General features: G+C 52.1%; 4 protein-coding genes across 4 annotated transcripts; 3 read left to right on the forward strand and 1 right to left on the reverse strand.

Moving 5' to 3' along the window:
• Nucleotides 1-19: 19 nt before the first annotated feature.
• On the forward strand, nt 20-4,746 carry BDV59DRAFT_191302 (uncharacterized protein; the record flags this gene model as incomplete). The annotated part of the gene is made up of 5 exons (XM_073691879.1): nt 20-280; nt 334-1,464; nt 1,801-2,342; nt 2,411-4,652; nt 4,705-4,746. The coding sequence occupies 5 exons, from the start codon at nt 20-22 to the stop codon at nt 4,744-4,746; spliced, it is 4,218 nt and encodes a 1,405-aa protein (XP_073550783.1).
• A 1,688-nt stretch (nt 4,747-6,434) lies between these two features.
• BDV59DRAFT_210720 (putative phenol 2-monooxygenase) lies at nt 6,435-8,635 on the forward strand (the record flags this gene model as incomplete). The annotated part of the gene is made up of 6 exons (XM_073695658.1): nt 6,435-6,466; nt 6,517-6,730; nt 6,791-7,260; nt 7,321-7,355; nt 7,406-7,635; nt 7,700-8,635. 6 exons carry the CDS (start codon nt 6,435-6,437, stop codon nt 8,633-8,635), a joined length of 1,917 nt encoding a protein of 638 aa, XP_073550784.1.
• Nucleotides 8,636-9,029: 394 nt separating this feature from the next.
• Nucleotides 9,030-10,793, forward strand: BDV59DRAFT_191304 (glycosyl hydrolase; the record flags this gene model as incomplete). The annotated part of the gene is made up of 2 exons (XM_073691880.1): nt 9,030-10,626; nt 10,678-10,793. The coding sequence occupies 2 exons, from the start codon at nt 9,030-9,032 to the stop codon at nt 10,791-10,793; spliced, it is 1,713 nt and encodes a 570-aa protein (XP_073550785.1).
• A 277-nt stretch (nt 10,794-11,070) lies between these two features.
• On the reverse strand, nt 11,071-13,068 carry BDV59DRAFT_171852 (SEC14 family lipid-binding protein). The gene is made up of 3 exons (XM_073688627.1): nt 12,585-13,068; nt 11,998-12,520; nt 11,071-11,936 (listed from the first exon to the last, which is right to left on the reverse strand). The coding sequence occupies exons 1-3, from the start codon at nt 12,842-12,844 to the stop codon at nt 11,433-11,435; spliced, it is 1,287 nt and encodes a 428-aa protein (XP_073550786.1). The 5' UTR covers nt 12,845-13,068; the 3' UTR covers nt 11,071-11,432.
• Between the last annotated feature and the right edge of the window lie 89 nt (nt 13,069-13,157).

Raw genomic sequence — 13,157 nt, forward strand, 5'->3', positions numbered from 1 at the left:
AACTCACACACGATACGAAATGTCGATGTCGAGGTTTCTACCAAAGTCAGCCGTCCGGGCTGCTTCTACTGCTACCCAAACGACGAAAGCTGCAGGTGACATCTCAAGCGTTTTTCCTAGCTTGAGGCCTGACTACAAGCCAGAGCCTTTGCCGCCTCGCTTTAAGGATCTGAAACTGCAGTACTTCGAGAAAAATGAAAAGGCTCTGACGGACAGCTGGAACCGATTGCTTCCCAGTATGGAAGAGGAAGTTGAGAAGATCAAGACGAAAGGAAGTGAAGTAAGTTGCGCAAGCTCTCTTTGTGTATGATAATCAAGCCTAATAACTCGTAGATCATCCCATCTGTGGAATATTCCGATGTTGTTGCCGGCACTGTGCCCGACAAAGTTCTGGCGGAAGTACGCCATCGCGGATCCGTGGTGATCAGAAATGTGCTGCCTCGCAAAGAGGCCAGAGGGTACAAGGACCGCATTGAGGAGTACGTCGCAGCAAACCAGGAACGTGTGAAGGCGTTCCCTCCTGATGCACCTTCGGTTTATGAGCTCTACTGGACCCCGTCTCAGGCAGAAGCCCGGGCTCATCCCAATATGCTTGGTACCCAGCGCTTCCTGCAACGTCTGTGGCACTCCTCTGATCCTCGCACGGCAATTTCCACCCGCAACCCTCTTACTTATGGTGATCGTCTCCGCATCAGACAGCCTGGGGATGCAAAGTTCACTCTTGGCCCTCATATTGACGGTGGCTCTCTGGAGCGTTGGGAAGATCCCGAGTACTCCCGTGTGTATTCCAAGATTTTCGAGGGCAAGTGGGAGCAGTACGATCCTTGGGATGCGAAGCACCGTCTCACCGCCAATATGGATCTGTATAACGGTGCCGGTGCATGCTCCATGTTGAGATTCTTCCAGGGCTGGCTGTCGATGTCGCATACCGCCCCCGGCGAAGGTTCTCTGCACGTCTGTCCGATGCTGATTCATAGCACGGCCTACACCATCCTCCGCCCATTCTTCGATCCCAAGACTTCCAAACCCCTTCTGGACAACACATTCCCCGGAGCTGTCCCCGGTACGTGTCAAGAGTACAACCCTGTGACGCACCCTCACATGGACCTCGAAACCACCATGGTGTCGGTCCCTGAGGTTGAGCCTGGTGACTACGTCGCATGGCACTGCGACTCGCTCCACTCGGTGGACAAGGAGCATCATGGAAAGGGGGACTCTAGTGTGCTCTATATCCCCGCCACCCCATTGTGCGAGATGAATGTCGACTACTTGATGAAGCAGCGCAAGGCGGCCCTGGAGTATTCCCCACCGTGGGATTTCCCCGGTGCAGGTGGCCCCGGTGAATCTGGCTTCAAGGGCGCGCTGGACTGGAACTCAATCAACGCCGATGGACAACGCGCCATGGGCATGGGCAGCAAGCTTTGGGAAACCACCCCGGATATGAGCGAGGGTGAGAAGCGGGTTGTCGAGGCTGCCAACAAGACGTGCTTTGGTCAGGCTTGAGTGCATTTTTTGAGGGTTGACTTTGGCGATTGATTGTAAATTAGCTAAAACTGCATTGGGTGATTGCAAGCATATAATGACACACTTCTACCAGAAGTTCTCTGTGTTTTATGTAGTTGTAGATGTAGGAGAGTGTAGCTAGGCTTATGCGGAGGAATGTTGTGCCAAGTACTCATCACCGCCCGCAGCAACTACACTAAACCACCACCTCCGATCAACATCATCCACCTTCTCTCTCCTCCCCCTCTGCGCCTCCATGCCCGACCCTCGAACCGGTTCCTAAAAATGCGGCTACAGGCGACGCTTCTTCTGCTCGCCTCGTGCGTTCCCTCGGCTTTTGCCATCTACCCCGATGAGATCGGTCACGTCGATTTCCATCATGCCCTTGTCGGAGTCCCCTCGTCCCACTCCAGCTTCTTCCTTCGCCCATCCTCCTCGTCTCCAGCGTCCTTGCTCTACACCTTATCGGATAAATCCCTGCTTGGCGCCATCAATCCCCGAGATGGCTCCGTGGTTTGGCGACAGAACGTCTCCCGTTCTTCGGTCGACCAGACTCGCGGCCACCACGGCCTCCTCCGCGCATCCGACGAAACAAATGCTGTCGTCAGCGCCCTGGGTGACTACGTTTCTTCGTGGAGCGCGCTTGATGGCAAATTGATCTGGGAAAACTGGTTTCCGGACGGGTCGGTGGTCGACCTCGAGCTTCTGGAGCTCGAAGATGCCGCTACCCCGGCTTCGGCGGCTAAGGATGCCATTGCGCTGTTCGGAGGGCAAACTGGCGTTGTGCGCCGGCTGGACGGAGATTCTGGCGACGTGAAGTGGGAGCACAAGGATGATAGGTATGGGTTCTTCTCCGATGTCGACTCGATGGAACGTGTTCCCGTGGCTAATGAATGGGTACTTCTAGCAACGACCTCCCGTTCCAAGTATCCTCCTCTGCGACTGATGTCTTCTACATTTCGCTGCAACCCGCTCTGCTAAAGGGTCACAAGATTAAAGTCACGTCCTTAGACCCCGTCACCGGCCGACAGAATCAGCAATTGACGCTCAACTCTGAGAGCGACGTGTCCGGCCCCGAGTCTGTCCTTTTCGTCGGTGCCAATACCGCTGCCCCAGTCATCGTCTGGGCCGATAAACCAAACAAGATACTGAAGATCAATCTGATTGGGTGGAAACAAATCTTGACTGCCAATATTCTCAACCCCGGCACCGAAGAGATCCGCTCAATTACCGTTCACACCGCGAAAAAGCTCCACTCGTTGCCTCATATATTGGTTCATTATGAGACAGCATCCGGCTCCTGGGCTGAAGTGTACCATATCGACCTGAAGACAGGGACTGTCAAGAAGGCTTATGATCTGCCTTTTATCCAGGGCTGGTCTATCTTCGCGACTAGTACCAAGGACGCAAACGTGTATTTCACACGTATCACCGAATCCGAGATGACCGTTGTCTCATCTGCCTCGCATGGCATTCTTGGGAGATGGCCTCTCGTGTCGCCTCCGACGGAACGCGGTGTTCATGCTGTTTCCGAGGTCGTCACGAAGGGCGACTCCGTTGCTGTTCGATCGGCAGCTGTTCTGTCGTCGGGTGATTGGCAACTGATCCGCAATGGCCAGACTGAGTGGACCAGATATGAAGCCCTTTCCGATTCTTTGGCTGCGAGCTGGGTGGAAGATGACCACCAGGAAGATTTGGCGCATCAACTTGAGGTTGAAGGTCACGAGAGCCTTTTGAAAGCATACGTACATCGTGTCAAACGTCACATCAACGACCTCCAACATTTCTCCGAATGGCTCCGAAGCCTCCCAAAGCGCATCGCCACCAGTTTTCTGACCGATGAGGTCTCCAACCTTGACGGATTTGGTGTCTCCAGACCTGTTATTGTGGCCACCGCCAATGGACGGGTGTATGCACTGAATACGGGAAACCACGGCACTGTTGTCTGGAGTGTGAAGGCTGCTGAAACTGACTCATGGAACGTGAAGGCAATTATCCCCCAGCCTGGCACTGCGACGGTGTACGCCGACGACGGCAGTTCGGTCACCCTGAACACCACTTCGGGAGCAATCATTGAGCGCAGCCCAGCCACTACACAAATTCGTTCCATTGCAGTTCTCAACGATGGAGCTCCTACTACGGTTGGCATCAAGCCTAATGGGGCCCCTGTCGAGCCAGTCGACCGTCCTGGGATCTTCGTCACCATCAGTGACGACGGCCGTGTGCTCGGATGGAGCACCAAGGACTCCAAGAACCCAATGTGGGAGTTCCTCCCTGCTCCGGGCCAGAAGATCATTCAGGCGACGGCCCGACCCTCCCACGACCCCGTTGCATCCATCGGCAAGGTGCTCGGCAACCGCTCAGTGCTGTACAAATACCTGAACCCCAACCTCGCCCTGATCACCGCTGTTGGCGACAAGTCCGCCAGCTTCTATCTTATCGACGCTGTCTCGGGCAAGGTCCTCCATGAGAGCACACAGGCGAACGTCGACACAACACAGCCTATCGCATCCACCATCTCAGAAAATTGGTTCGCCTATTCTTTCTTCGGCGACACCATCGATCCCTCAGACGCAAAGGGCTATCAACTGGTAATCTCGGAGCTGTACGAGTCTCCCCTCCCTAACGACCGCGGCCCCCTCGACTCCGCATCCAATTACTCAAGCATCGACCCGTTGCCTCTCCCGCACGTTATCTCGCAATCCTTCATCATCCCTGAACCCATCTCCACTATGGCGGTCACCCAGACTCGCCAGGGAATCACCACTCGGCAGCTCCTCTGCACACTGCCGTCCTCGAACTCCCTCATTGGCATCCCCCGCCCCGTCCTGGACCCTCGCCGCCCGGTCGGCCGCGACGCGTCCGCTACTGAGGCCGAAGAGGGCCTCTTCAAGTACAACCCGTACCTCGAGTTCGACGGCAAGTGGTACCTCTCGCACGCGCGGGACGTTACAGGACTCCACACCGTGCTATCCGCGCCGACCCTGCTCGAGAGTACGAGTTTGGTTTTCGCGTTTGGCGTGGACATTTTCGCCACACGTGCTACTCCCAGCCAGGCTTTTGATATCCTCGGCAAGGGATTCTCCAAGTTGCAGCTGTTGCTCACGATTGTGGCGTTGGCAGTGGGTGTGGCTATCTTGTCGCCGATGGTACGTATTCCCCGTCTTTACCTTCGTTATGTAGCTACTAACCCAAACACAGGCCAAGAAAAAACGAGTCAACCAGTTGTGGAAGGCAACGTGAACGATTTAGGCGAAGTAATAATAGAAGAGAGATCTGGCTGTTGTATATCTATGTCTATTAGTTTAATTGGCTTCTTTCTAGGCATGCATTGCGTGAGACAAGGTTCATCGGATTCAAATTTCTCTGGCGTAGCGCTTCTAACTAATTTCTTAGTGATAATGTCAGAGGCTCAGAGCGTCCCACATATTGGCTCAAATTCATGCCCCAGTCCGACATGTTCAAATCCGACAGATTCAAGACTGCACTTAGGTTATACTCTAGTCCGAGGTGGCTCACTGCCTGACCTTCCATTTGTGTGGTCTTTGTTATTCAGAGCAATCCTGTTGGCTACAGCTACAGCCTTAGCTCCGTCTACGGGTTCCGATATTCCTACAATCTGGGTCTATAGATTATCAACATGAGCATCAGGGCCAGAAGTACAGATCACCCCAGCCTGGAAAGCCGACCGCAGACGTCTTTCACTATTTATGGAATGATCCCAAACCCCTTTTGTGTTTAAGCATATCATTCTTCCTGCCGACAATATACAGAACGCCATTTTGAGCCCTTCAGACAAGGTCCAGCTTACGAACCATCTTTCAAGCTCCTCCTCAGTAAAGGTGTTCGTCGTATGCCCAGAACTAAGATATTTGTCCACTAGCATGTGTGGAGACACCTAGAACGCACATCTCATGCTGTGAGGCGCTTCTGGTCTAATCAATGATAATAGGCGCCAAGGACTTCGTTGAGGTGAGGGTAAACTGGAGGAGAACAACAACGTGTGTGGTGAAAGTCAAGTACAAGTTCATAATATACATGTGAATAGGTATATATCCAACGTAGTTGGTTATCTATACAGACTGTAGGCTTCGACAGTCCGCAGCCCATATAGGAGAGGATACAAAATGTCGAGTTCTCTATGCACGGTGTTCAGTATCTTAACGAAGCTACTTCCCTGAATATTATTATTGACCTGCTAATTAATTCTATTTAACTACTCCCACCTCTCTATACCTAGTTAATAGCTTCGCACAGCCCCCTGTAACGACGATGTAACTGAATGCTAGCAAACAAAATCGTTCGTAGAACAGAGTTATCTGGTGTATCGAGTAATACCAAATCGATCCAGCGCCACAAACCACTGAGTATCCAATTCTGTTGGCCTCTATCTACAAGAATCAGTCGCGGTGCATGAAGAGAACCCCAAACCTCGTACAAGGCGTCGTCAGTGGCAGCAAAAAGAAATTTACCTAGTTCGAGTAGAATTTCGCCGAGGGCGTTCATCTTTGGATCAGCCTATTTCAGCCGTCCTTTTGGTCGCTAGACGTCTGTAACAAAGGATGGGAGTGATTAGCTGCATGTGCAGTCTGACATTGCATGATATCGTGTTGGTTTTGCCTACAACATTCACCAGAGCAAGTGGTAAGGCGGGGTTTGTGACGTTGGACAACATTCGTCCTACCCATCGTCTTCCGTCAATTGGTGGTCAGTACGAAGATTTAGATTTGAACGGAGGGATCTCTCGTACAACCGGTTGGAATCATGGCAAATAATCAGCAGCTTAGGAGACTATTATCAGGGTTACCGCTGTCAAAGCGAAGGTATATATAAAGACCCCTCGATGGAATATCCAAAGAGATCCCCGAAGAGATCGGCATACAGGTCCCTGAAATCAAAGAGATAGATCGATTCAAACAGTTGGCCGCAAAATGTCCCAGCAGCTCGAGTCCCATGTCGACGTGTATGATGTATTTATTTGGCTTTTTGACACATTTGCTAATTGTTTGACAGGCTCATTATCGGCGCAGGCCCAGCAGGGCTTGCGGCCGCGTACTGGATGGCTCAGTATGGAATCAAAGCTCGAATTATTGACAAGCGCGGGACAAAGGTCTTTTGGGGCCATGCAGATGGGCTTCGACCTAGTACACTTGAATTGTTTGACAGTATGGGGTTCCAGCACAGGATCGACGAAGAAGGAATCAACATCATGGAAATGGTATTCTGGGTAGGTGTTTCTGGTACCTAGAGCCCTGCGACCGTGGATTACAAGGCTGAGACGCCACAGGGCCCTGATGAAAGTGGGAAATTGAAACTTCAAGGGCGAGAATATGCTCGTACCATCTCAGCTTCGCCATTTCGTCATACCACTCTGGCGCAGGGACGTATTGAACGATGTCTTTTGGATGCTATCAGAGGGTCCTCTGGTATGGAAGTAGAGAGAGGTGTCATTCCCGAGCTATTTGAGTACGACGAGAGTTGCGAAAATGAACCCCAGGCTTTCCCCATTACTGTCAAACTCAGAACCCTTAGCGATGAAGAGGCTGACGCCTCCTTACCCTATGGGGGTTCGAAGGCCCCTCTGCGATGCAATCTACCACAGGACGAATGGAGTGATCTAGATCTAAACCCTAACAGACAGGCTGGAAGCGTCGAATATGTCAAGGCTAAATACCTGATCGGGTGCGATGGAGCTCACAGCTGGACAAGAAAAACACTTGGTATCTCGGTAGAAGAGGACGACACTGAGAACGTCTGGTAAGATCCCTTTCCTGCGTATCTCCATATTAGAAACACTGCGACTCACCCCTCTTTTAGGGGGGTAATAGATGTTGTTCCAATAACCAACTTCCGTGAGTTACCCACTGGAATTTGGTAAATCATTTGACTGAATCAAAATTAGCGGATTATCGCTGTGGAGGTACTGTGTCAAGCGAATTGGGTACCGTCTTAGTTGTTCCGCGTGAAAGGCAACTTGTGCGGTATTACATCCCACTCGAAGATATCAACAAGACAGGTGAAGCTTTTGACAGATCATCAATCACGTTGGCCATGCTCAAGCAGAAGTTGCAACGAATCTTAAGTCCTTATGAATTTGATTTTCAAATCTGTGAGTGGTGGACAATATACCGAGTAAGCTACAAGAACTAGACCGACGTTCTTTGATGAGACACAAGCTAATCTTGACAACGTCAAGGTGCGGCAGGGCATTGCATCTAAAAATGCTAAGGGTCGGGTTTTCCTGGCCGGGGACGCCGTCCATACTCACTCACCGAAGATGGGCTTGGGAATGAACATGAGCATACAAGATAGCTTTAATCTCGGGTGGAAGGTAGCTCTTGTCGCCAAAGGGCTGGCTCATCCCTCAATTCTTGATACCTACGAGACAGAACGCCGCCCATTAGCCGAGATGCTTATTGACTTCGACCGGAATTGGTATCCATTATTCCAAAAGCGGAAAACAAATGGGACTTCTGGTCCTAGTGATTACTTGGAGAAAGTGAGGGAAGTCCATGACAGGTTTAAGCTCTTCGTTGATGGCCAGGTTTCGTTATATGGACCCAGTTTACTGGTGGACAAGTGCATTAAAGGCTGCCCCGCGAAACACTTGACGCCGGGAGAAAGACTGCCACCTGCAAGAATTCGAAACCAAGCAAGTGGAAACCCTTCGTGGACAACACATATGATTCCAAGCGATGGACGATTCCGAATTCTGTTACTTGCGGGGGATATCCAAAAAGCAGAGCAAAACGACCGTGTTGTGGTGTTTTCCAAAGCTATAACAGCACTTTTGCGCCGGTTTACAGCAGATGGAGAACGATTAGATTCAATTATCGAAGTCAAGACCATTCACACTTCCCCGTGGGAAAACATAACAATATTCAACTTCCTGGAGATCTTGCGTCCACTTGACGAGGTCAGGGGATGGGACAGCGAGAAAATCTGGTGTGATGGTGAATGCCCCTGGGATAGTTCCTGTGGTGGTACAGCTTACGATCTTTGGGGCGTCGAGAGGGAGAAGGGTGCGCTCGTCGTGATGCGGCCCGACCAGCATGTTGGCTATATTGGGGAATTGGAGGACGTTCATGACGGGCTAACGCGGTATTTCGAGGGATTTCTTCGCAACTGTTGAGCGAAACTAAATTTAGGAGCATTATTTGGAGACTTTTTTTTTTTTTTTGAAATCGAATATTGTGGTCTCTTCCATTAAAGGAAGTATATTACTGCTTTCTTCCGTAATCTGGGAATCTGGGATACACCAGAGCGCAAGGCATATCTCCAAGGCCCACCGTTCCTCCACGACCTCAAGTGTTTTAATCCCGTCTAGATTCGTCCAAGACGGTTAAATGTGGTTGAATATAGCCTACACCAGAATTTCCACCAATGGTTGCCCCACGCTAGAGCTATAAAACACAGGATGGACCCTACGCTCCGCGTGTTCGAAGTGAGTGGGGAATATATACTACTAGAAGAATTGCTCCAACATGAAAACTTGGCAGGCATTCTCACTTGTAATCGCATTTGCAATGTGTTCATCCGCAAGAAGTGTACTGTCGACATCCACAAACTCGACATATACAAATCCCATCCTTCCCGGGTGGCACTCAGACCCGAGTTGTACGTTCGTCCCCGAAGAAGACAACACATTCTTCTGTACGGTATCCTCCTTCCTCAGCTTCCCTGGAATTCCGATCTACGCTAGTAAAGACCTCCTCCATTGGAAACTAGTCAGCAATGCTGTGACTCGCCCCGAGCAAGTGCCCGAAATAGCAAACAGTACCTCCCAAACCCAGCAAGACGGCCTCTGGGCGTCGACACTGCGATACCGCCAGGGGAGGTTCTACCTTCTCACTTCGTATGTCTCGATGTATCCCACCTTCCAGACAAACGGACTGCTTTTCACCACCACGGACATCTACTCCGACGATGCGTGGAGCGATCCAGTGCGGTTTCAAATCGGGGACATAGACCCGGATATCTTCTGGGACGATGACGGGACGGCGTACGTCTCGTACGCTGGGATCTCGCAGCAGACAATCAATCTGGAGACGGGTGCCACCGGCCCGGCAACTAAGATCTGGACAGGGACCGGGGGCGCGACGCCCGAGGGGCCCCATATCTACAAGAAGGACGGCTGGTACTATCTATGTATCGGTGAGGGAGGCACCGAGCTCGGTCATCGTCAGACCATCGCCCGGTCCAGGAACGTCTCTGGCCCCTATGACGGGTACGGCGGCAACCCGATTCTGACGAATCTCAACACGACGGAATATTTCCAGACCGTCGGCCATGCGGACCTCTTCCAGGACGCCGATGGCAACTGGTGGGGAACGGCGTTGGCGACTCGCTCTGGCCCCGCCTGGAGGGTGTACCCCATGGGGAGGGAGACTGTTCTCTTCCCTGTAACGTGGAACGAGGGGGAGTGGCCGATCCTGGAGCCGGTACGGGGACGCATGTCAGGATGGAGACTGCCACAGCCTCGCGACAGGATGATCCCCGGGAATGGAGGGTACGTTGACGCCTCGGATAATATCGACTTCGCTCCGGGGACGTCCATTCCTCGACACTTTCTCTTCTGGAGACTCCCTAAGACAGATGCTTTCGCCGTATCGCCGGTTGAGCGCCCGTATTCACTGCGTTTGTTGCCTTCCCAGCACAATCTGACCGGACCGGTGGTCCCTGGGGTAGGCGTCGAGCAAACAGCAATCACACTTGTTACACGTCGTCAGAGCCATACATATTTTACTTACAGTGTAGATGTGTCGTTCGCCCCGACGAAGGAAGGGGAGGAGACCGGCGTGACGATCTTTCTCACGCAGTATCAGCATATCGACCTGGGGGTCGTGCTGCTTCCGTCCGCTGGGAAACTAGTTCCACATTTGCGTTTTCAGATGACGTTACTAGATGATCTGAATACACCGGCAACACAGAATGTGACAGTCCCAGAGAGCGTCGTCAAGGCCTTGCCGTTATCGTCGAAGGAAGTCCGCGCTCGACTACAGATTCAAGCAGTTGATGACGCGCATTATATCCTGTCTGCTGCGCTCCCGGATTTGGACAAATTCAAATTCAGTCAGCACGTGGACGCTGTACTGGTTAGTGGGGGAACGGGGAGGTTTACTGGTAAGTGGACGTTCGTCAGGATGGAGAAATCTCCGGGCTGACAGTCTGTAGGGACTCTGCTTGGAGCATATGCCACGAGTAACGGCGGTACTGGCTCGACTCCGGCGTATATTAGTCGATGGAGATATGAAGGACAAGGTCAGAAAATCTCGGAAAACTCGTCTTAGCACGAATATATGGGGGGTAGTCGGATGATTAGAGAATCTGGATTGTCGCTAAGAAGCTAGAGCAGTGAGGGAAGATATATAAAGTAGGTTCAAGTTTTCAACTTGGTCGAAACATTGGGAGATATCCGACTGTAGACATCAGGACCACAATCCAGGCATACGAATGTTGTTATTCTTGGTTGGCACAAGATTTAGACCTAGGTATTAACAACAGGGTTTAAAGTCACGTTCGAAATATATCATAGCAGGTTGAATAAGTCTGCTAAATAGTGATATTCAGTGATATTCCAAGGTTAACTTAAACTACAACATAGGTATTGAATTGCATAAGCCAGGTTATTTATAAAATTAGTAAACCCGATAAAATAAAAATGTCAATGCAGAATTGCAATTAGTAGTATATCACCTACATGGCATGTAAGTTCGAAGTCAAGGTAAATGCAACAAGTCTAACGCAAAAGGACAAATCTGCAAGATGAGCGCAGGCAAAGAAAACGGGAGGGGAGAAAGGGAATAAGATCTGCCATTCCAACTATGGGCAATGGACCATGCGATGCGATCTAGTCTTAAGCAAACCAGGACGCCCTCGACAAACCAAAAGACAGGAGCTCAACAACCAACCTGCAAATGCAATATTATCTATGCAGACACCGTCTGCTGCTGCTCTGGCGCAGCGTCGCCGTTCGCGATCTTCTCTTCGGCGACCTTCTCGCTCTCGGCGGGGATGGTCCCCTCCGAGGACGAGGCTGTTTCCGCGGCGGGAGCGGCGGCAGAAGCGGGAGCAGGTACAGGGATGGACGTCTTCCTGCTTTCGCCGTTGACCTTGCCGATGATATCGATCTTATCGCCCTTGAACAGCACCGGGCCCTTGGTGAAGCCCGGACGGGTCTCGCCCTCCGCAGGCGCAGTCTCCAAACCGCCGACGAGCTGGCGCGCCTCATCGTCCAGGTTTGGCATGTCGCCCCATTGCCAGTCGAGGTCACCGCCGTACTGCTTGGGGATACTGGACGGGTCCATGAATGAGGTGAGGGTGGGCTTCACCTCGGCGGCAGAGAGGATGAAGATCTTGGACGTGGTGACCGGGTCGAACCAGCGCTTGATCCATCCCCACACCGTGGGGAAGAAGGCCGGGGCGCCGATAATCTTCATCGGTTAGTGAGCCATACAGTGCGAACTTGCAGGGAAAGAGGGTCGAGGAACATACGAAGATCCGATCCAGCGTCTCCGGGTAGTGCGCGGTAGCCAGCACGCTAGCGTCTTGCATGTGGCCTTTCAGGTTCCAGAACTGCTTCAGGCCGACGCCGCTGACATCGACGATGTTGGTAGAGGTGACGATAGGGGTCTCGGGGTTGGGCCGGGACAGACGGGAGCACAGGGGCATGACGAAGTTGAGGAGGTTCTCGTAGAGGGCGAACAGGCGGAGCAGACGCTGCGGGACCTTGGACGACTGGTGGGTTTCAGCGGTGGCGGCCGAATCGGTCATGGTGGAGTTGTACGCCGCCATGTTTTTGCTGTTCAGAGTCTTGATCTCGAACACGTAGACGGGGATGCCGCGGCGGTCTCGGCGGCCGGTCCATTGGGGGTACATCCGCCTGGCGGCCTCGTAGGACTCCACCTCGATATTCTCATACAGCTCCTCGATGGCGTTCTCCTTGCGCCAGTCCTCGGTGTCTTTAAACTGGCCCCATGCGCCGTCGATATCGAACTTGCGCGCGCGCAGGAAACGCCTGTACCACTCCCATCAGCCTCTGCCGGAAAGCAAGTGTCAGGGGGGGTAAAAAGTAAACATACAGCATTGTCGCATCATCATGAGACGGCTTCTGGCCCTCGCTCTCGGGATTGTAGTACCCATTCTCCGCGCAGAGCTTCTTAAACTCCTCCAGTTTCTTCTCCTGCTCCTCGGTGAGGTGGTTCAGGTGACCGGCCAGCCACGCAGTACCGGCGGCCTGGGAAGCGGACGCGACTGGGTCGTTCTTCGGGTCAGATTCAGCGACGGATTTGGCGTCACTTTCCGGCTGAGTAGGCTGAGGCTCTGACCGCCAGAAAGGCATGATGGATATGCGTGTTGGACTTTCTTGTCTGGTCTTTAAAGTTGAGAAAGAACGTGGGTTGCCGAAGCCGAAGTGTGGGGGATGAAGTTAGTCGTCGACGATCTCACTCCCGATGTGCGCTAGCTGTAGGGAGGGAACCGGGGGGAGTAAGATAGCCGAAGATCTATACTGGAGAGACAAAAAAAAAAAAGCGAAGGGAGCGAAACGAGGGGATAGGAACGAGGGAACGGAAATGAAGTTGAAACTGGATCGTAATCTCGATGAACCAGAACTCCGATTGTCTTATGTCATGCGGCACAATTTTTATGCTGGA

This window comes from Aspergillus ambiguus, assembly GCF_047715705.1.
Source record: "Aspergillus ambiguus strain CBS 117.58 unplaced genomic scaffold BDV59scaffold_5, whole genome shotgun sequence".
Lineage (NCBI taxonomy): Eukaryota > Fungi > Ascomycota > Eurotiomycetes > Eurotiales > Aspergillaceae > Aspergillus > Aspergillus ambiguus.